The sequence below is a fragment of the Pundamilia nyererei genome, unplaced genomic scaffold (genome assembly GCF_000239375.1).
Source record: "Pundamilia nyererei isolate P.nyererei 1_Seehausen unplaced genomic scaffold, PunNye1.0 scaffold00010, whole genome shotgun sequence".
NCBI classification, from domain to species: domain Eukaryota; kingdom Metazoa; phylum Chordata; class Actinopteri; order Cichliformes; family Cichlidae; genus Pundamilia; species Pundamilia nyererei.
In genome coordinates this window covers 1,658,062-1,681,541 of record NW_005187411.1, presented here as the reverse complement: position 1 = coordinate 1,681,541, position 23,480 = coordinate 1,658,062, and the positions used below count along the sequence as shown (strand labels likewise).

Sequence of the window (23,480 nt, the reverse complement as noted above, 5' to 3'; positions counted from 1 at the left end):
CTTTCTTTCTTTCTTTCTTTCTTTCTTTCTTTCTTTCTTTCTTTCTTTCTTTCTTTCTTTCTTTCTTTCTTTCTTTCTTTCTTTCTTTCTTTCTGTCTTCTTTTAAAGAAGTTTATGTTTCTTAGTAATAAATCCCTGTAATGAAAAGACAGGTGTCCAAATGCAGGATGATCCTCTTAGTGAATTCTCTGGAAGTGTTCCTTTGTGTGCTGACGGTGGGGGGAAAAAATTCAGTCATTGAAGATCCCAAATTGCAGGCAGGGAAATAAGTTCAACTGGATCTGAGCCTACGAATGTCAGCTAAAGCTTCTAATGAGCAAAAAAGCATTCGTCTGAAAGGTGGAGGCACATTCCCGTTTTTGGTGCTGTGTCTCTGCAGCTAACTGTGGATAATTGGAAATCCTAAAAGCTAGTATTAAATATTCATGTAATTAGTTAATCAATTGATTAGTGCATGTGCGTATAAGGGCACAGGTTCAGCAGTTAATTGGTCCTCAGCTCCAGAGATAATTGGCATGTGTGAAATCACGGTCTGCCTGTTGGAAAATCTTTTATCTCTGCATGAACTTTTACCCTTCACACGAACACATCCTTTAAGCTCGGAATTAGGGAACTTATGTCACGTGTTTGCTGTCACTGATCACCTCGTCACTTTATCATAGTTTAATGTATATTTAAAGGACAATTAGTGATCAGAGACCTCAATGGTTTGTATGTTTGATTTGAATATTAGAACTACATTGGCAAAGCATCTAGATATAGAAACAGTACCAAACAGAGCCTGTTATCAGATATGAGATTATCAACCCCTGTAAAAAGATGCAGGTTGTTCCTGAAATTAAGTGTTCTGTCCTCTAACCCGGACCGATTTCATTTGTTTTTTTAAAGAAACTTATGTTATTTGTAGACATTTTCTGTACCACAATGAAGTACCATGGCGCCACAGGGTATCTGATAGTGTAAATAAAAAGAGTCTTTGCTTGGTATTGTTTCTATATATGAAGGCACCATTACAAATTGAGACTTTAGAAAGCCACACTGTAGGATCAGGTTTGATGCAGATTGCAGGATGGCATTACCTGCTGAATTACCGGTAGTGCCCAGGATCTATGGTTGTTATTCCTTCACTATTGCTTTCCATGCTTTGTTACATTTGGCACAGTGCTGGTGTTGCGTGTTTTCGTGCTGCATTCCTATTTTTTGTTTTGTAGTTGTGGGTTGTTATACAAGTCACATTGTGAGATGATCATCCTAAATTTCTGCCATTGTCAGGATTTTGCCTTGGATTGCAGAGTGGTTATAATGGACAACTTTGAACTTCACACATGGTGCAATGGAGGGCCTCTGACTAAAGATGTCGCCATGATTTTTTTTCACATTGTCATCTTTTGTCTGGGACAGAAAAAAAACAAAACAAGTGGGGATGTCTTCAAAGTCAGAATTCTGACTTTTTCTCTTTTTTTTTCCAGTGGCCCTAATCCTCTTCCGTAGATAGTCAATAACAGACATGTGATTTCAGGCTGCAAGTTTAGCTTACTGCTCACACGTCAGGTTCAACTGCTTTCTGCTTTGACTGTTTAGAAACTAACAAAGATGAAGTTAGTTAGACAGATAGGTAATAGATTATTTAAAAAAAAAATTAAAAAATACATACACAGTATTCCCACGCCGGACGGTGCACCTTTCATGGACTCGCGACATCATCTGTAAATTTATATTGCAGGAATTTCATTGCATGTTTCTATAGGTATTTAATTCTTTTTTACATTTCAATTATTTTTGCAGTAAAATAAGCATTTTCTAACCTAGAAAATTAATAACAGAGTTATAACAGGGTTTTCAAAGACAGTGGGAAGGTTTATAAGAGTGTGGGGAGGATTTTTATGACTCAAAATTAATCACTAATTAATTAATTATTAAAAATAATGGAATAAACATATGGTTTCTACTTTGTGGATTTTTACCTTTCGACCTAATCGAGGAAATACTGTATGTATACCTTTTGTTTCCAGTCAAGTTGCATATTCAGATCCACTGTTCAATTATAGTAATTGAAATATCCTGAGTGTACTAGTACAAATCAGAAAGAGAAGCAACCAATCAGAGAATGTGCTGGAAAAAAATGACTAAATGAGGAATAAGTTCATTGGTGAATTCTTAAATAAACTTTTCCAGCTCTTTTAATTTCATCCATTAAAATGTTCCAAGATAACTGTACTAATTTTACTTTGCTGTCAGTTATTAGAATCCATTTATTTTTTAAATTTCCATTATATGGCATGCACTGGAGATTCTGTTGTTCTTCTGTTCAGTAAAAATTATGAAATTCATGTGTTAAAAACAAAAAGAAGTTCTCTACTGCAGATGGCTTGGGCTGTTTTGGGGTTGAGGTTTACCTTAAATAGTTTAAGAATGATAGGCTGCATTTTTTGTTTGTTTTTTAAATTACACATTGTTCAGTTTCACTCTAGACCTGAAAAATATTTTCCACAGGTTCATTTTGGTCTCCAATTTCTTCTCTATCATTTGTTGGACTGGAAAGATTTCATCTTGATGTGATTGCTACGCGGTTCATGCTGCCCATTATTTTGCTAACAGACACTGAATTTCAGATAAGAGCTTGACAAATTTCACATATAACCTTAATCTTATCATCCTTTGTACCGTGCTACTTCCCTCTTCTCCTTTCTTCCTCTCTGTTTTGTATTCCTCTGTCTGTCTTGCGAAGATTAGGTGATAGTGAACAGCTATTGTTTTGGCGGGGGTCTTTGAGTGCGTTGTTTAAAGGCTGGTGCAGCTCACCTACTAGGGAGGAGATGCTTATTTCATCCATTTAAAGGCTAAAATGTTACACATCATGAATCCAATTTTCTCTGCCTTTTCTCTCTGAAGGCAAGGATTAAAGCTGAGCTGTCAGCTGCCAGATCTTAAGACAGCCTGCGGATGCCTGCGATACTGCGCTCAGCTCAGCTCAGACAGTATCTAGAATCTCCCAGTTTTTAATTTGGCATTAGGCTCAGTAAGCAAAATCACAGTCACTTTCAATTAAATAGGTAACTCACTGCTGTGGGTTTACATGAATCAACCTTTTCGAGATGGGAAAACCCAATCGCGATCATTTAAAGGAATTAGTACAACATTAAAAGAAATAATTTCATTCAGTGACTTCTAAGATTTTCTGTAGAGATCAGATGGATTTATTTTTTCGAGAACACGTCTATGCTTTAAAACATTTTTTATTATTATTTATCGGTTAACTTCTACAGCTTGCAGTTTTAGTGTTTTATATGTGTTTTTATATTTTTAGATTGTTTTTAAAGACTATTTTTTAAACCTCGGTATAAAAACATAATTGTATAAATGACTCTCGGTTTCCTGGTAAACTTTTTCTTCCTCCTTAATTTCAAACCCTAAATGTCGGCACTGTTCTTGAAAAGAAATGCTCTCCCTCATTACTGGACTCCCTGGTTTTAAAGTTCACTGAATTTAATTGGAGTTTTATAGGATAATACGAGGTAAAAAGCCCTTTTAAAGGAGAGCTATTCCTCTCAGTCTCTCTTAGGAAAGCTCTTCTCTCTACAAAGTGCGATCTTGCTGTCTCTGGCGACAGACTAATGGCAGCTTCTGGTGGGCTTATTTGGGTTTAATGTGGCATAATGAGGTTAGGTAATTGGGTTTAGGTCAAGTTGTAAAACAGGTTCAGAGGAGACAGAGATGTGAAGATCATGTAAATGAGTGATGTTAGATTGCTAAAGGCTCACACTGGCGGCTACTCAAACACTTTGCAAAGAATGTATGTTCCAAGTACAAGCTCACTGCATCTACTCTCATTTCCAGTTGGTTTGAGTAACCTTAAGTCAGTCAGAAACGTCAATTAAGAGAACACTCATACAAGTGCTAAGTGGTCTTGGGAGAAATGCCTCCGCATTAGTGTCGTCTTTGTATCGTTTTATCACTCACTCCTGTCTTCCTGGTTTCCGTCATCCTCTTCTTTCCTTGTAAATATCAAATCATGTATGATATATTATTTAAGAGTGAGGAGGTTAATGAACGTATTAAAAAATGCGGCATCCCCTCAGCAATTTGGAGCCAATTATTAAAATTTGTTAAAAGGCATGACTAATTAAAGAGGATATTTAAATTGGGTTGAATTTTAATGCTTTTTTTTCATCTCTCCTTATTACCTTTGTGGCAGGGTTAAGATGAGAGGATGTTGAGATTAGATATTCTCACACTAATTAAGACCACAGATCCCCTGGGAAGAGAATAAGGGTCTGCTCATTCTCTCTCCACACTTTCTCCACCCTCCTTCCCTCCCGCCTTCTCACTGTTATGGCCCTCCGTCCCTCCCACTGTTGTGGCCCTCCATCTCTCCCTGTAGTGCCGGACCACCGGGGCCCGGAGGAGAGACACAGCTGGGATTAAGATGAACTGGGATGGGATGCGACGTCCTTCCTTCACATCACCTCTGCCTTCCCTCACGTCTCCCATCCATTGCTGCCCATGGGGGCCCGTTGATGACACGTTAACCTTTGAGGCTGTCAGGCCATGAGAGAAGAGAGATTCTCACATTTCGATTAACTTAGTTCCTTTAATTAAACACATGAACATGCCAATGAACAGGATCACCTGATGTCTAGGAGTAGTGGAGCTATATTAGATTTTGAGAGAAATAATTTGGGTAAGCAGCTTTTTTTTTTTATGGCGATGACATCGTTGTCATGTTACTCATCAGTTATTTGATAATGATTATGTCGATCAGTTAATAGGCAACCACAGAAAGGGCAAAGAAAAATGATGAAGAATAAGGAGAGACTTCACTAGCGGTCATCGTATTTCTGTAAAACAGTCAGGTGTTTTGCTCTAAAGATGCAAGCATGACTTGGCTTTCTTAAAATATAGCATTTTACATTCGTGTCCTGTTATGTTTTTATTGTTCTATTCTTTGTAGAGAGCACCTGGTACTCAAAGCTTTGTGTTTTGTTGGAACAGCAAAGAATGTGCAGCAGGAAATCATTGGCTGCACTTTCTTTGTGAAAGGAGTGACAGGGTGAGATGGAGTTCTGCTTAGTGCCCTCAGGAAAGAGCCTGTAGAGCACAAAATCAGGACTCAGTGTCACAAAGTAGTAAAACCCTGCAATTCTCAACAAGCTGAGTAAACTCCTCGCTGTTTTCAGCCTTTTATTCCTACTAATATGTAGAGTGTTCCTAAATTAGAGCTATCAACGCACTAATCTTTCATTTAAGCTCAGGTCTGGATTTGGATATGTTATCAAAAGGGGAAGTGGGCTGCTAGTTGGATTTACTTGTTTTTGTGTCTGGGGACTGAGGGCCAGTCAGCCTGTATTTTAAAAGCGTGGCACCACTGGATATGCATACAAAACTCTCCACCACCCTTCTCTTCCCTTTCTTCTTTTCGCTCCCATTCCTGTGAGTCACTTCCATGCACCATTTCAGGGGAAGGGGAGGGGAAAGCCAAATAAACAAGATCTCTTTCCAGAGTTTATGTTCTCAAAGGGAACTTGTTGGGGTGGGGGGTTGTGGGCGAAGGATTGGGGGGGAGGGGGGGGTCTGTGGCCAGCAACTGAAAACTGTTGCCCTTACCCGGAGAGATCTGTGTACACTACTTGCAAAGTCAAACAAATAGATCCAGGGCGCAGGTTTACATGTGTGTTTGTGCGACTGCCTGTAAACCTCCCTGCCTGTCATCTTCAATCACTGTGTTGTGTTGCTGATCCGACCGCGCTCTCTCTCTCGTTCTCTGTCTGTGCATACGTTTGTCTGTTTGCAATGGTGTTTGTGTTTGTATTTCTGTCTTTGTGTATTGCTTTGTGTACATTCATATGTGTCTCTTCCCACATGTGTGCCAGGCCTGGATCCAGAGAAGCACTTAGGAAAACCTCTGGCTGACATGGAGCCCTACTTGAAACAGGTAATTGGATGGCAGATACTCCACCACACTTTCAGCCTCTTATCTCCAGGACAGTGCCTGATGTTCATTTCAAAGTTGGCTATGAAACAATATGAAATCATGTAGTTAAAATGATGTATTGTCTTGATGATTTTTATATATATATATATATTATAATATGATTTATGATTTAATATAAATATATTTTTTCATTCAGCAATTTATACATTTTAAAATCCAGTGTTCTATTGAAAATTTGGGATTGAATTGAGATTAAAAAATTATAAACTGAAAGTTTTTCTCTCCCTGAGTAGCTCTCCCAGAAGTATGGAGTCCATATATGTGGGGAAGGAGGTGAATATGAAACCTTCACCCTTGATTGTCCTCTCTTCAAAAAGAAGATCGTTATGTGAGTAAAGCATTATAAACTGTGTCTGACACTTTTGCAGCATGTGTGTTCTTTCCCCAAATATATATGGACGTTCATTGTGCGTTTGTGCAGTGATGGGGCGGAGACGGTGATCCACTCAGCAGATGCCTTTGCACCGGTTGGCTACCTGCGCTTCACTAAAATGCACACGGAGAGCAAAGACACCGTGAGTCAAACTTCCATGAGTTACAACTTGTTTCGCAAATGAGATCAATGGCGTTCGATGCCGAATCGATAATTTTACAAGCAAAAGTTTGAGTCGCTTCGGGATTGATTGCTTTAAAACTGCTCTCAGGGCAAAACAAATACAAGAACAAAACCCTTTGGTGTCTGATAACTTTGTTGAGGAGAAACACAGCACTGCAGGGCAGGGTTCAGATCGACCTCCAGAGGGCCTCTCTCTTGCTCCGGCGCTCTCTCTCTTACAAACTTTTGCTCTCGGTCTTTCCCTTCATCCCTCACTCTCTCTCTCCTCTAGCCCCACATGGCCTACTTTGACGTCTGCAATATTCACTGCAGCCTGAAACTAGGCCCAGCTTAATAAACATGTCTGCTCACATTAAGGCACTTTGCATTCAGGTAGCTGGCTAAGCGGACATAAGCAAGGGTTGTGGATGGGGGTGGGGGGGGAGTAGAAATTGGCTTTTGGTAAATTAGAAGCTGCGGAGGGCCTCACAGGCTTGAAGATTTGCAAACATTTTACTTTGTCTGCAAGAGCGGACAACTTTAGAATCCTTAAATAATTCCCAGAAAGTTCTGATCAAGACATTGCCTTCATTTATGTTTAGGTGCTGTGAGCTCAAAGTTGCACTGTGGGATTAACATGTCTCCAGGGTGGAGCATGTGATTTCCATGTGAGTTTCATTGTGGGTTTTTATGTGCAATAGAGTGCGTTTGTGTTTGTATTTATATATGTATGTAAGTATATCTTGATGCTGGATGGGGGGATGGGACTGTTATGGACAGAAAACATACCCCTGTCCCACATCTTCTGTGACCCTGCAGCCTCACTCCCTACAGCTATATAATTTTTAACTCCCCACACTCCAACCCCCAACACACAGACACATTCACAGCCTCTCAGAGCCCCTCTAGCCCCCCCTAGGTTGCTGGGGGAAGAGCACGGAGAACCAGGGCCTGCACGAGTGGGAGCGGAGGGGGCGGGGGCAACCAGGGGAGAACCTGCCCTGGTTCAGCCTTCTGAAGCTTTTCTCGTCAGGGTGACAGATCTGCGGTGACACCAGCACTAGAGGAAACCGCACCAAGCTCAGGGGGTGGGGATGGACCACCATCATTTGCCCTCCGTTAATGCTAGTCAAGCTATTTTTCATGCTGGCCAGGAGAGAGGGGCTGAAGTATAATTAATTTGATTATCATATTGCCTAATGCGGTTGACAGCCGATGAGGGGGGTGAATGAGTGTTGGGCATGGTGAGGGGGGTGTTGTGAAGATATGAAATATGTATTTAAATATGTGACGCCCCAGCAGGATTTGGCAGGTAATATGTATGCCTTAGAGAATGGTAATGATTTGTTATTTAAAGGAGTAGCAGAGTGCAGAGGGAAAGTATAAGTAAACAGATGAAATCCAGAACATGTCTCACCCATCCAGTCATGAGTTTTGACTGACAGCCAGCGTGATTGAATCTACAGTATCAGAAAACACCACTCCCTATTCGCCCGAACCGCGAATATGTTAGCATGTTGTTTCATATTCATTCACCTTGAAGTTATGCGTGTCTGGGTCCTTGTCATGAAAGACTGACACACACAGCCCACTTGGTGGGGTATTTGAAAAGATTGGCTAATTATACAGCGTTTTGTCTGTCTTTGCAGAAGGCTCCTTGCTCTTTGCTGGGCATTTGGCCTGATTTATTCCCTGTGGTGCTTTATTGCAGGATGTGGTGGCGAGAGCTTTGCCCCATGGTAGTTGTCCTTGCCAAAATGCCATTGACAAGATGACTGAGGAGGTGGAATATGCTGATCAAGCTGAAGACAACCAGCACGAATTTTCATCAAACTGTGACCTTAGTTGTCAGTGGGGCCACGGTGAGATTCATTTATTGGGAGAATCGCATGCACTGATATGCATGCATGAGTCTATATTTATGTCTTGGTGTGCCAGATGATATCTTTGTGTGGTGTAAGCGGGCTGATGTGTCATGTGGCCAGCATCTTAATGCTAGTATTTCTGAATGATTGTTTGACAAGACCTGTCATTTTATGGCAGTCTCTGACTTAATAATTCCTCTGACATAAACCGTTTATGCACAGTTTGTCTCTTAAGCAATATTTAAATAGTTATAAATGAATAAACAAACAGATTGATCTCTCATTTTGGGGTTTCTCAAAGTTATGAACAGAGAAAAAATACTTTAAAAAGTAAACTAACATTTTCTCTTCATCTCGTATCTCTTCATGCAGACGTCTCTCCATCTTGCTCTTTAAGAAGTTCCGGAGGTTATCAGTGGATCTGTGGCATCAATGGCCTGCAGAGCCAAGACTCTGGGATCCAGGGCCAGACATCGGTAGCTTTCATCCAGCTGCAAAGTAAGGGAAAGTATTAAAAGTGTTGAGCTCTCTGGAAAACCACAAGGGTCTGCTAGAAAATTCTTTTTTGCCTCCCTGAAATCGCAAAAGCACATAACACACAAAAGTAAACTATACTTGAATGAGTTATGTGTTCTTCAATCAAATAAAAATGACATCTTTGATATGGTCGAGGGGGGTAGAATATAATTCTTTTGTGCAGAGGTAATGTAAGCTGTTCAGTTAAAAAACAAAAAAAATATGGCGGGCTTACTGTGCTGCACTGCTCACTTTACACCCACCCTCCACACCCACCCACCAAAACAAAAAAATGAAAGAAAAAAAACAATGAAAAGAAACACATGGAGAGAATTTTGTCCCCTGAGTGTCTTTCTTTCTCCTCGCTGGGTTAGCTAAACACACACCAGGAGAAGTAGCAGAGTTTGACAAGTCATTCTTACTTAGAAGTGCTCGTCAAGGCAGCAGGCAAAGCATGCGTCAAAGACTCTGTCCATGACAAGAACAGGATCGCATGCTGGCCACCAAGCAAGGACAAGCATTGCAAATTAACGAAAACTAAAGCTTTTTACACACACGCAGTGTGCAGGCGTGTTGGGTGGGTTATCTTTTTTTTTCTTTCCCTGCAGAAGTTTGAAAGTGTAGGCTTTTACAGTGTATCACAGTCTTTTTTTCTCCTTCTCTTTTTTTGATGGGGAAAGAGGAGCGAAAGATGAAAAGCATATTTAATGTTTATCGTGGTGCTTGGCTGAACAGCCTTCACAGTGCAGAGACAATATTAAACAAGTTAATATTTAATGAACAACCTCTTTGTATGAGGGCGAAGTAGTCTGAGACGCTAGTGTCGGCAAAGGAAAAACAAACTTGAAGCTCTTTCAAATGATTGTAGCGAGAAAGGCTTTGCTTTGAGCCCTTGTGCCTGCGTTTGCATCCAAAGCCTACATCGTGTGTGCATACTGTGCTAGACTGCACTTTACAGAAGAGGTCCACCATTACCACTTTAAAGCAATAGATTTCAATGTCAGAAAACATTTCTAATCTATCCACCTTTTAAATACTAAAGTGACAGAATTAAAATGACATGAATATTGAGTAAGTATGCAGTAGGTGTAGCTTTATGCCGAATAGATTCAGAAAAGTAAAACAAAAAAATCTCAGGCTTTTGGTAAATATAGCTGAAAATGCGAATCTTGTTCAAACCTGTCCATTAACACTAGTGGATGCAGTTCAGGGTTGTGCTGTGTTGAAAGTGACACATTTATCACTAGGTTCAAATTAGTAAGGTTGTTGTGCTTTTTATGTAACATGGTTTAGGGGGCTCATTCATATGGCTGACATGTTTATTATTTATTGTCTGAAAGGAAATTTCCAGTCTTGCTGACTAGTTTGTGACAATTAGGAAAACAGTTGTTGGAGACCAGGTGGCGACCATGTGCAGTCAATGCCTTTGAAATAATGGAGACCAGCTCTATTATGTCAAGACAACAACAAAACTGGGATAAAATGGCGATAAAGCAGTCTCCTATCAGTTTTCAACAGGGTCAAGATGGAAATTATATGCAATCTTTTTGCAATAATGTGGCACACGGCATGCCACCCACCCAATCTTGGTCACTCACTGGGTCAAATGGGTAACATTTATAATTTATGCATTTATAAACAAGCAAACAAGACACGTTTTGTAAGGGTTAATTCTTGTGTTACAAATTGCTGTGGACTGTGTGCCGTCCTGAGGGCTGACAGTCAGGTGGAGCGCAAGATTTTTTCTCCGTGTTTTTCTCCATATTTTTCCATTTAAATATGAGATATTAGATACTGTCAGAAACCAAGGTTTCCACGTGTAAATGAAAATATTGTTATTGTCCCAGATCCCTCCAGGTTTTTCCGCTCTGTGTGAAACTGAGTGGGAGCTGTGCACTGGGGCTGCTATCTCAGATCCTACAGTGAAAAAGCTTTGGTATGATTGTGTTTCTGAAGAAATGGGCCAGTAGAAAGGAGAAGCCAAACTCCTGAGTGATAAGATCAACCCAAACCTAAACATCGTTCACTCCTTCGTTGACAGTTAGAACTTGTGGTTCATGATGCCATAAACATGTTACAGAGTCCAGTCATTTTTACATATTTATTAACTCTCAAAGTCTGAAAGTCTGCTGTTTATTTCAGTAAATATATGCTTCACTCCCTGTAAGCCCTGTGATGTGTTCAGAAAAAGAAAGAAATAAAAAAGTGACATGCTGCAGGAAAGCCATCATCAAAGCGCACTGTTTTCTTAGGAATCTACTGTAGTTTTTTAATTCTTTAAACTGAAGCGATTTTCGGCTGTTGCCTTTTGACACTTACTTCATATTAAATATTAAAGTTAAGTTGCACCATTAAGTTATGTTCAGCTCTGCTCTCTTTCAGTAAACTCCTATTATTATCTTAGAGTAGGAATATACAGGGAGGCAACTTGAAACAGAGTGAGGACTGAGTAAACATCAGCCGGACAGACAGTGCCAAAGTTGCACTCAGAGCTTTGAGCCATCCACAAGTGCCAATTATACACTTGTTCTGATAACATCTCTCCCACTGATTACAAATAAATGAGCACTCCTATCAGCAATTATCGCATACATATCAGTGGCAAAATAATGTGTTAAATTTAGTGCAATTTGCAGTAAACTACCAGCCACAAACCTTAGTAACTCATGTTTGTGTGTTTCATCATTTGATGGAGCAGAACTCATCAGCGCAGACTGACTTTAACCTTTGCCAATCTGTTTGAGAATGATTGCAGTCAGTCTGAGTTAGACTGAGACAGGTTGTCTCCCACCAGGTGAACTGGTGACCAAAAGTGGTTTTCTATTGTCCTATTTTTACTCTAGTGGGACTGAGCTCTTGCAAAGAAAAATCGTATTTCTTGTAGGTTTATTTTTGTTTTTCAGCCTAATCATGACCTGCTTCACATGCGTTGATATCTCTTTGGACCTCATATTAAGTATCCCAGTAAAAAGATACCAAATGTTCAATATTTGATCAACACAACATCTCTTATCAGCTTAATTTGTCATGAAATAAGGAGAGAACAGGTCTCATATGACCATGAAACTGCTTGTCAGTCAATCGTGTAAATACTTTCTATAATGGATTATGTATAAAAATGGATGAAATTCCCAAACAGTTAATGAAAAAGTTTTGGTAAACCTCTGAAACTTATTTATCATTTGCTGTAGAATTCACTGTGGTGGTGTAATAAGACAACATTAAAAAATATCCATAAAATAAAAAAAAAATCTCATTTTCATTCTGTCCAGAAACTTAATGACCTCACTGTAATGGTGCTTAGCGAGACACTTTCATTTGCCACAGACCTTTGCATTTGGATTTTATTTGGACTGTACTGTTGTTTTATTGTATGTTGCACACAAAAGCCTTTTGTAAAAATGCATATTTTAACCAAGCAGTAATAATGTTAGGCTAGTGTAATTTATTTATAATATATTATTATCACTTCCAATGTATTTACTGTCTATAGGGGAGTTGGACAGCAGGGGCTGGAAGATGAAGGACATTGTTCTGGTTCACCTGTACGTAAAAAACATGGAAGATTTTGTTGAACTCAATGCAGTCTATAAGAAACACTTTGACATCAACCCTCCAGCCAGGTAAGTGTAAAACATCTTCAATATTTACGCTGCTCAAACCTGCATTTACAGCTCATTCTTATTCTGTGTTTATTTTATTTATTTTTAGTACAGCAATCATCCAGTTTTCTTCTTGTTTTTGTGTAGGGTGTGTGTCCAGGTGCCTCTACCTGCTGGCCAGCTGCTGCAGATGGACTGTCTCCTCCATGACTGGACCGAGCCCCTGGCAGATGGCTGCTTCAATGAGAGAGAAGCTCTGCACGTCCAGAGTCTGTCCCACTGGGCCCCAGCCAACATCGGACCCTACAGCCAGGCCCTCAGAGTAAGTCTAGAAAAATATCCCCAAAAGGGAAACTATTTCTTCTATTTACTTATTAATAAGTATTTACATTTCAGCCCTGTTATTCACAGAAATTATTGGTTTCCAAATGATAAAGTAAGTTTTTGGCTTGGACCAAGCAAAAAATAGGAAACATTACTGTAGAAAAGTAAGCATTAGATTAAAGAAGGATAATCAAGGATTAATCTGATGATTGACAAACCTTCCTGGTGATTCGTATGCTTTGTAATTGTGCGCTCTTGAAAGGCATTTAAAATTGTGCTTGTCCGTCTCTTTTGTCTTTTGTTTATATAGAGATGCACATGTGCGTATGCATGTGATTGTTCTGTATGACTTGTGTTGTGTATACATGTAAATATGTATCTCTTTCATAGTGGGGAGTGCATATTCATTTTTGCACTTGTTTGTAAAGTTAAAACTCAAACTTCTTTCATATTGTTTCAAACCCAGAAAGAATCTAGAATTCAAAGGGAGAGAAAAGGAAGTGTGGGCTGTGGTTGCACGGTTGGCTTGGTGTTGTGTTTACCCAGTGTGTATTATATAGGATTACACTTGTCAAGGTACTGTCAACAAGGATAGTGTCCATCTCCTCCACACCGTCCTTGATGTTGCAGCCAAATCCGTCTATGAGTGAGAACATGTGTGGATTAGCCATTCATTCAGAGCTTGATGGCATATCTCTCCAGTGTGTCACCGAAGTTCAGTTTAGAGTCCTGAGATGCAACCTACAGAGTCAGGTTTGCTTTTAACATGCCAGCAGTGTTTGATTTCCTCAATGGAGTCTCATCGAGACATGAAATTGATGTCAGCTGTGTGCATGCGATGTTGCCTCTGGAAAGCAATCTAATCTTTCATTCCTCTAATGATCGTTCATATCCAAAGCAATTTGAGAAAACAATGAGAAGACTTTGTTCAGAGCTGTGCGCGGAGCTTCGTACGACCCCTGCGTGGTCTCTCAATGTGTCTACTCCTCCTCCACGCTACAATGGCTTAATTTGATCAAAAATGTATTAACGTCTCTTCAGTACAGATAGGGAGTTTTACATATTGATACAATTACCCCCTTGCTGTGAGCAAGCATGCAGTCCCACCCCTCCTCTCACCAGCACCATGGTGATGCCATCTTAATGACACTTTTTTTCTTGGTGAGTGTTGGCAACAGGGACAGGGCGAGAACAGCGACCAAAGAGCTCTTGTGGAGAAACCTTCTCATACATTCCATTCCACGGAAATGAATTAGTGAATAAAAGAGGGATTTAACAATACAAAGGGATTGGAAGTTGGGGGTAATGGATATCAGAATATTAGATCATAATCATGACCAGAGAATCCAGTCAGCTATGTGAAGCTCAGCTATTTTTAAGATAATGAGTTGAGGGGGAAAAATGGAAACAACTGGAAAAATAAAAAAGGTTTCTGTTACCTTTCTTTAACAATTATAGTAAATATATATGGTATATATATGTATATATAATATACATATATAGTAATGCTAACCATGTGAATCTAGGGTAGTCAGTCAGGGCTCTAAACTAATCAATGTCCAGCTGTACTGGGATCAGTTTATTCTTTTGACAAATGTCCACTGGTTTGAAAGACAGCACATGGCTGCTGACAGAACGCTCTGCCCCTGCAGGACTTAATTACAGTAGGTCTCCACATTGAGGCTTGGTACTGGTGGAGGTATAGGGAATGGCATTATGGATTGGCATTTGATGGATGCTGGACCTTCAAATTCTATTCGTCTATTCATCTGTCTGCTCAGCTTGTCATGTCTCTCTGCTTCAGCTTTCTGAAATGGCAGGCTGACTGAACGCCGGCTTGGCCTGGTAAGCTGACAGATTTAGATGTGACTTGATTTAAAGAATTAGTTAACCTTTATAATGTCAAAGCTGGGGGCCTCTTGAGGGCCTGTTCGAGTATTGTATGTTGATATATAATATGGCATCAGTTTAGGTTAAAGCCGCAAGCCATAAAGAAAAAAAAAACACTAATTTAATTTATGCCCTTTTTTAAAATAATGTTTCATGTTGTTTCATACCTGACAGACATGTGTTTACAGGTTGAATTCACTGTGATATGAACTGTAGAGTAATCTTATCGTGTTATTAGTGAGCGTAGCTGTATCAAAGTTCTTCTCTTTAATTGTTTTGTTTTGCTGTCTTGTTTGTCAGGGATCTAATGAAAATTTAGCTGTCATTTGTTTTAGACGCAATTTACATCATCTAATTAAGATATAAGAAATTTCAGTCTTTTACTACAGCAATCAATTCATTAAGACAAAGGATGTTTCTCAGTTGGAAAATATCAAAACAAATTTTCTCATTACAATGAAAGACGAGTAATGGAATGCTTTTATGAAAGCTTTTAGGCAATTCTTTTGGAGTGACATAAAAGAAGCAGGAGGCGGGGGAAGGAGCACAAGTCTGTTTTTAGTTGGCTATGTTCCATGTTTTACACAGAAATGCATTACTAATAATAATAGATTACGTTTATTAGTTGCCAGATGGATCAAATTGGTCCATCATTCACTAAAGTCAGAGTTAGCAACAGGGGTCTCTTACTTGCAAGATCTGTTTAAATTAATGCTGGCCGTTCAGTCACATTCACTTCTGAGCAACATTTACTGCGGCACGTACGATACCCAAACCATGTCTGAACAGACAAACTATCAGCTGGATGGTTGTTAAACATCTCCTCTTTCCAGTTAAGGCAAGTGGCTCACCCCTGGGATATTTGCTGGGACATTATTCTCACTGATCAGATTCGGCGAGGTACGTTTGGGGAGTTGACTGCGCTAGCCTCAGGTTGCTGGTGAGCACTAACCCCTTGCCTCATTCCCCTAATTGTGAGTGACAGTCAATATTGTAGAAGATTGTCATGCACAAGCCCACGATAGGATTTGCATTGGATTTTGAGAATTGTCAAAGTGGACCGTGAGGCATCAGGAGGGAAGTGAATCTGACGCTGCCAATTAGTATCAAAGGGAGGAGTGTGTTGAGGCAGGCGGTAGAATTTGAATAATCTTCTTACAGGAGCATGAATGTCTAAAAACAAAGAGCTGAACTTTGTTTGGCCCTTTTGATGAAGAGCTGAGAGGTCAGGCTGAGTCAAAGTCAGACTGGGCCACCCGTGCTGGACAAAAGAGAAAATTGCTCTGCTTGTTTAAAGCTTCAGTTTAATTACTTCGAATACAAGTTAAATAACAAACATTGCTTTAAGTCTGTTTAACATAATTGACATTGTAGATGGAGAGGAAACACAATATGAAAGAACTCTGAATGAAATGTGACAAATGTTTCCAAACACAACTGAAAATAGACTTTGTGGTTTCACGGTAGGCAGCTGAAACTGCTGACACACAATAAACAAAAATATGTGTATATGTTCTTTGCAGCTTCAACAGAAATTTAACAGTCGATAAATGTACACAAATAAGTAAATAAAGACTGGCAAACGGTAAAAATGTGGGTACGTTTTATGGGTGTCACTCTGAATTTTTCACTCGTGTAAAGGAGCCGGCATGCAAAATTCAGCAGGCCCCTACCACATCAAATATGCCCCCACCTACCGAAACTTCCTCAGCCTACATCCAGAGACTACATCTACCTCAATTACCACAGAAGAGTAATTAGCCAAAAACCAGTGTGTGTGCACGCATCTGCGTTCAGGGAGGTATTCATGCAGCACGAACAGATTAATTAGGACATTTAACTTCATTTCTAATACAACAAAATTAATCCCATAAAAAATGAGGGATCTCGGAGGAGGTGCCTGTCAGCATCTGACGCTTCTCCCCTGTTTGCCATAATCTATTAAAACCTTGCTTTTATCTCACCTCTCCCCTGTCATACTTTATGGATTTTTTCATAAACATGGCCCATACTTCATAAATGTCTCAATTTTCTAGTCTATTAACATTACTTCAAAAGCGCTTGATAAAAGAGGAGGGCATGCGTGAAATAATGCACCAATAATATGAAAACGCTGGAGGCTAGAACAGTAGGGGCGGCTCTCCAGCTTGAATGCTCAGACAATGCAAGGGATGTTATCAACTTTAATAAAAGAACAAATGATCACTTCCAACTAAGGAGGAGGGAAGATGAACCGGCGAGGGGGGAAACGGGTTGGGCCAGGAGGGGAACAGTTGTCGAGTAATTGAGTCGATGAAAAATGAGGTCTTGAAGGCTCAGTGGTTTCAGCAGTCGTGAGATTGAAGGCTAGTTGAAGCTGCGGTGTTCTTTAGCGCATGTAGTTACTTGCTCCTAAGTTGCAGAAGAGGATGTTAACACAGATTTGTTTGTTTTTTATCTTTTTATTTCACTGAGAATAAGCACAGGGAGAATAGGCTGCTTGTTTCCTTTCCTGAATTATGTGCAATGAATTGAACCTTTGTCTTTCTAGTCTGAAAGGTTTTAACTGACAGTTAAGCTTCACCTCAGAGCGTTTCCCAAACAATCATTGATTCAGTCCCTGTCTCTATGCATCACCCAAGTCTGTCTATGTAGGCTTTAGTTATCCTACCCTAACACCAGGGTCAACTGTCTGCACTTGAATTGGACACACACAAAACACAATGATCAAACCCGGTAAGACCTTACCACAGTGGCATGTCGGCTGTATGCCCTGAGGCCGAGTCTTACAAGGACACACACAGACACACACACACCTGTGTGCTCTTTGCGATAGGCTCTGTCTGAGTGACAAGGTAAACTGGTTTGGTCATTAAAAAAAGTCACAGCTGACTCAATGTAATACACTCATGATTGACAGGATAGGTACACAGCAGTCATGCTAAACTCAGCAGGATGCAAATATATATATATATATATATGTATGTATATGTATGTATGTATGTATGTATGTATGTATGTATGTATGTATGTATATATATATATGTATGTATGTATGTATGTATGTATATATATATATGTATATGTATGTATATATATATATATACATATACATATACATATATATGTGTATATATATATATATATGTGTGTATATATATGTGTGTGTATATATATATGTATATGTATGCAAAGGCAAGCAAAATAAACACCCGAGCGTACACGCATCATCTCAAACCAACAGTAAATGTACACCTAACAAATGTTGTCATATATTTACTTGCATGCAGACAACATATACACATAATCTCTCCTATATTACAGAAACAGGACTTCCTTTGCCTCCCCAAATATAATTCTGAGGAATATATCCGCTTTGAAATATGGTTCATAGTTTCGTCTAGGGACCGTGCTGGAGCTACTGCACGGGGAATGTACATTTTTGCCTCTAAATGTCTACACTTATATGTGACAGGTCAAAGGAGATTACCTTTTTAATCTGATGAAGAGGCAGTTTTATGTGAAGCGCTACACAGCAGCAAGGGTAATTATATTCTTTCCAGCCCTATCCTCCCTGGCCCTTGTCCCCCCTTTCTCTCCTGCTGTGATTGTGTGGAGGCTGACCTACCGCGGCAGTAGTCATTTCCAGAAGGCATGACGTTCTTTGCTACATTATCCTATGCTGCTGCTGCTGCTGCTGCTGCAGCACTATGTGGGTACAGGCTGGTATCAGCTTGTACCAGGCGAGGACAGGGGAAGGACTGGATCTGTCAGAATACATCGGCTCTCATGCGGTCGCATTTGCCGGCGCTGTGCCTCTGCTTCGGCCCCTGCCACACTCCCACTCATTAATGGGCCCAGCCATGACAACTGATCCTAATTGCCTTTGAACAGCTCTTCATGTATTATTGGTGCCTGACTGCCTTGGTCCATGTCAACAAGCCATGGGAAGCAGGGACAGCATTGGCACAGTTATCGTCTCTCTTTTTTCCCCTTATATATGTACATAGTATACAGACAAGGATGCCAATATATTAATATAAGTATTTACACATTGTGTAACTGTGTCTTTACACACAATTAAATATTAAAGCTACAAAGACCTTGATTCCCTCGAGAAATTGAGTTGTGTCTCTAGTGGATAGCATCTACAAAAGTCAGTCATCTTTGTAGTTTTACAAATAAGTAAACTTCAATTTGTTAAAAAAATGGATATATACATGTGTGTGTATATATATATATAACATTTGGGGGTTTGTATGTAGGGAATGCACTAGAATATTTAATGATATGTAGATTAATGTAATCAGTTGTGGTGTATGAATATGATTACACTTGATAAATAGTAGTCTCTGCTTTTTAATTTGAGAGAACCACATGGTACGTGTGTGTGTGTGTGTCTGTTTGCTATTTCTGTATGTGTTTGTGTGTGTATGTGAATGCATCCTTGTTTGCTTCTCACTTTGTCACTGCTGATGAGCAGTGGAGGGGTGAATGGTTCAGAGACATCAAGAAGGCATCTGAAAAGCGTCATGTAAAGATCCCACCACCGCAGACATCTGCCAAGACACTCGCGCTATTACAATTGCAATCACAAACACTCAGTCAAAACACATCAATTATTTGTAGTCCCATGTGTGAATTATTACCCCATATCCAACTATTTACTTCGCATTTCACCCATCTATTTGAATACAGAAAAAGGAGAGGTGGGATGGCTTAGCTTTTTATTTGTGGAATGAAATAACTGAATACCAAATGCATAGATAAAAAGCATGGCAGCGTGTCCTGTCCACTTCCATCACTGTCTGAGAGAGGAGAGACGTATGACCATCCCATTACTATGGTAACTAGCCACTATATTCAGAGCTGCCCGGGTGTGTTTCTTCCCCCAGCAGTGACGAGAGGGTATAGCTGACGGGGCCTACACACACTCGCACATGCAAACACACAGATTGGGAGGGTCTGGAAGACGCTTTTCATGTGAAATCTACATGTGTGGCAAATCTAGACAGAACAATACAGTGACCAACACGCATACATGCTAGTGTGGTGACATGCAGACAGTAATAAGTAACAGCATTAGGAATTGTAACCCGCCGCCTTGTCAACAATTTATTCTTACCCAAAGTCTTTAAAGCCAAACAGTCAGCTCAGAAACATTAATTGAATCTAACTCTCACTGATGATTGAATTCAATATTGGAAAGAGTTTAATACAGCTGCCATTATACGCTATTTCTATATTTGTTATGCCTGTGTTTCAGCTATTCCACAAGTTCAACATATTAAACATGGCTGTAAGTGACTAGCTTAGAAATGAGTATTGCATCTTTTTAATTTTACACCCTCACTCTATCATAAATTTCACATAGAGCAGTTCTTGTAAGTAGTAGCTTCAAACCTGGGTTATTCATTTTTCAAAATGCCATTGTCATCAAAGTATGCTTTGCTGAGGTAAAAGTACTGCAGATGAATAATATACTGCCTCCTCTTTTTGGCATGTGTCAGCATGTTTACTTTTATTATGTTTTTTTTTCTTCTAATTTTTCCTATAGAAATGTTATGAAAGAGAATGTCAGGCACTGTGTGTATCGGTAATATATGATGAATTTGAGATGTTCATTTAATATAATATAGACTGCACAATGTCTTCTGCATGCCAAAATGCATTGAGCTAAATTTGATGCACTCACACAGCTGTTAATTTTCTTCTAGGTTTTTCACCTAGGATTTGGTGCATTTTACGAACCATGCTTTTTTATATTTTCCTATAGTGTTATATTATTATACAATACTCATACTGTAGGAATAATACATGATAGTTTATTATTTGACGTTATCCATCCTTGTGCCCTTTTTTACTAAAATATTTTTTCATCTTTGTGATTTTGATTTGTTCCTCTTTATATTATTAATGTCACGTTGCAGCTATGTTGGCGTTTCATTGATAAAATGAAAAAATACAAAGTGGAATCAAGTGAATGTTAAAAATATCTTTTCCTCGTATTGTTTCTTTTTTTGTTTTGTTTTTTAAATCCACGATCCTGCAATTCACCAGTTGTATTTGTGGCTTGTTTCTGTGAATATTTTAACTTGGTCAAAAAAAAGAAAGAAAGAAACGAAACGAAAATCCACGGAGACTCTGATGCTGTCTGGTCAGAATGTCCGTGCTTTGACTGGACTTTATACAGTATCTGCGCCATGGCTGATGTGCCAGCTGCCTTTTTAATGCAGTCATACTGCCATCTGTTGAGATGAAGAAGGAATACATTTCATTTGCTCTGCGCTGCAGTTTCTCTATCATATTTCTGTCAGCTAGTCTTCTTATTTTAAATGTTTAATTTGTTGTTTATTTTTCCACACTAAGCTACACATTGTGTCCACTGCAAAAAAATTTTTTCAAGAGGATAGACAAGACAGGATGTGTGTATGTGTATGGACTTTTCTCGCTCGATTAGCAGCTTCATTTTGCTGCGACACAGAATGATTGATTCAGCCTGTGTCATGCAGAATAGACATTTCACACCGTGGTCCTGTGCTGGTTATACCTCATATACACTCACACACAGACTTGTTTAACTTCACCACTCCTGACAGTTACACTTTAACGGCTATAGCATTTTATTTTGACATAATTCTTCTGTGGCCAGGTTAAGTTGACGCTTCTCTTACCAGCCAGACTAAGAAATGTTGCTTCACGGAAAAGAAAAATATGAAAAGACAGAAGAGACGAGGTGGTCGCAGCTGGGGAGGGAGAAAGAACGGGGGATGAGGGTTGTAGTTTCAGCATCATTCAGTCAGACAACATGCCCCTCAGCTGAAACAGCGAGACCCTCCCCGATTCTCTCGAATTAGGGAGATTAGCGGGAAAGCGCATAATGCAGGATGATGGAATTTGTCATAATTTGCATTGTCCTGGAAAGATTCGGCTTGATAGAGCGATGCATGGAGAGGCTTGTCATGTCCCACGGGCAGGTCATAGAGGAAGCTTGGCAGAAATGATTTTTGCGATATGTGCATCAGTCGTAAAAGCCTCACAACCAATTTGTCAAAAAATGTGAGGTCGGGACAGTTGAAGGCAGCAGGGCATTTTGCCTAACGCAATGAAAACCCATGCCCCTCCATCACTCTTCATTTTCAACCCAACTCTGGTGTGGCACAGTAGTCTGAAGCAGCAGACAATTATATTACATCAGTTTGAGGTATTTGTTATGTTTATTTGATCGTATTTCTTAAATTTAACATCATTTTAGCAGCAATAAATGTGTCCAGCAAAACACAACACAACACAACACATCATATTTTATTTTATTTTTTTAAGTTTACATTTTTTATGACGGGGAAAGATGCATTTACTTTTTTTGTTTTGTCTTTTGTTTATGCCTGTTGACGTTCCAGTGTGTGTCCCTTGGCATCCAGCAGTCAAGCTCCTCTGACCTTGGTTATAGTACTGACTGGCAGCTCCTGACCAGCATTAAGTTGACTAGAGCTGGCATGGCAGTGTTACTCTTCCACAAGGTTCATTGTGTATGGAGTAGGCATGTCGAGGGCAGACATAACGGACAGAAAATAAAAATACAGATTAGCTTAGTGAGGGTGGGGGGCTGGGGAATAGCCAGTGCCCCTCAGACTGACCACACATTGCTTCAACAATGGGTCATTATACTTGCGTAATATTGCATATTTTGCTAAAATTGTCACTGTGTCTTCAACATATGTTTATGGATTGCTTTCAAAATAAATGTTCCATTTTAGACCTGAGAGCACGCATTCAGAAATGCCTCTTCTTTGTGCAGTTTATATGGCTATTTATGTCGCAGTTTAAGTAACACTGATGTTGTCTGACAGTTGAGCATACAGGGGTTAGGCTCAAACTGGAACACAAACAGGATGACAAAAATAAAGAGAGTGGAAAAAAGAGGAGGGAATAAAAAAAAAAGGCAAATATCTTTTCCCCTTCCCATGAAGCCTTAAATGAGAAGACTAACATGGTGAAAGATTTGGGAGAAGGGAGAAAGGTTGTGGTTCTCCTGAAAGGTTTGTATTTTCGAAATGAGGTGTCAGAAGAGGCAGGATTTCCTCAGGGCGCGGCACAACACGAGCCCATTTCTTATCATTTCCCACTCCCAGACGTGATCTGCTTTGAATTCACTAATGCTGAAAGAACCCCACTGACTTGAAGCCAGTTTGAGATGAAATCACAGCACACATCCCTGACAAACTGCCATCCACCACACAAGGATTAAACGGTTGTTGCATATCAAATCTGCGCCAACAAGCAGGAATAATATATGCACTTAAATACATTCAACAAAACTTCAACCTCAGTTTTTGATCCCCAGATTTTGAACTATTTTGAGCTATTTGCCAACCCTAAAGTATTCAAGAAAAGAAGAAAATTACCAAAGAAAAATTTGTCACATTAAAAATGCTCCATATGGGATTAAAAGTAAACCAAAGAATTTTCCAATAAAAGTGTTTTTTATAACTTATACATCAATTTAGGGTTTCAAATAACATTTAATCGCAGTATTGTGGGTTTACATGTAGTCTAGTGCTTCTTACACATCATACAATTTTACCATTTTATTCTGTTCCATTTTCCAGTTTTCAAAAATCGTCATCAGTCCTGTGCAATGTAACGCTTCAACAATGAACAAGTTGCCTTTTACTTACTCTTACTCCGTGGTTAGTCTTCACTATATAAAACACATGCAACAGCATTTTAACAAATTAAATTTCCCAAATATTAGTTACATTTTGCATTTAATTACT

The 23,480-nt window shown here is 39.5% G+C and overlaps 1 protein-coding gene across 2 annotated transcripts in view; it reads left to right on the top strand.

Moving 5' to 3' along the window:
- dph6 (diphthamine biosynthesis 6) overlaps positions 1-23,480 on the top strand; it is a 56,735-nt gene that overhangs the window by 17,785 nt on the left and 15,470 nt on the right. For both annotated transcript variants that reach the window (XM_005723775.1, XM_005723776.1), the window contains exons 6-12: positions 5,871-5,932; positions 6,226-6,320; positions 6,414-6,507; positions 8,239-8,389; positions 8,765-8,890; positions 12,402-12,531; positions 12,658-12,832. In XM_005723775.1, coding sequence (XP_005723832.1) covers positions 5,871-5,932; positions 6,226-6,320; positions 6,414-6,507; positions 8,239-8,389; positions 8,765-8,890; positions 12,402-12,531; positions 12,658-12,832 — 833 coding nt within the window. The remainder of the gene's footprint in view (positions 1-5,870; positions 5,933-6,225; positions 6,321-6,413; positions 6,508-8,238; positions 8,390-8,764; positions 8,891-12,401; positions 12,532-12,657; positions 12,833-23,480) is intronic.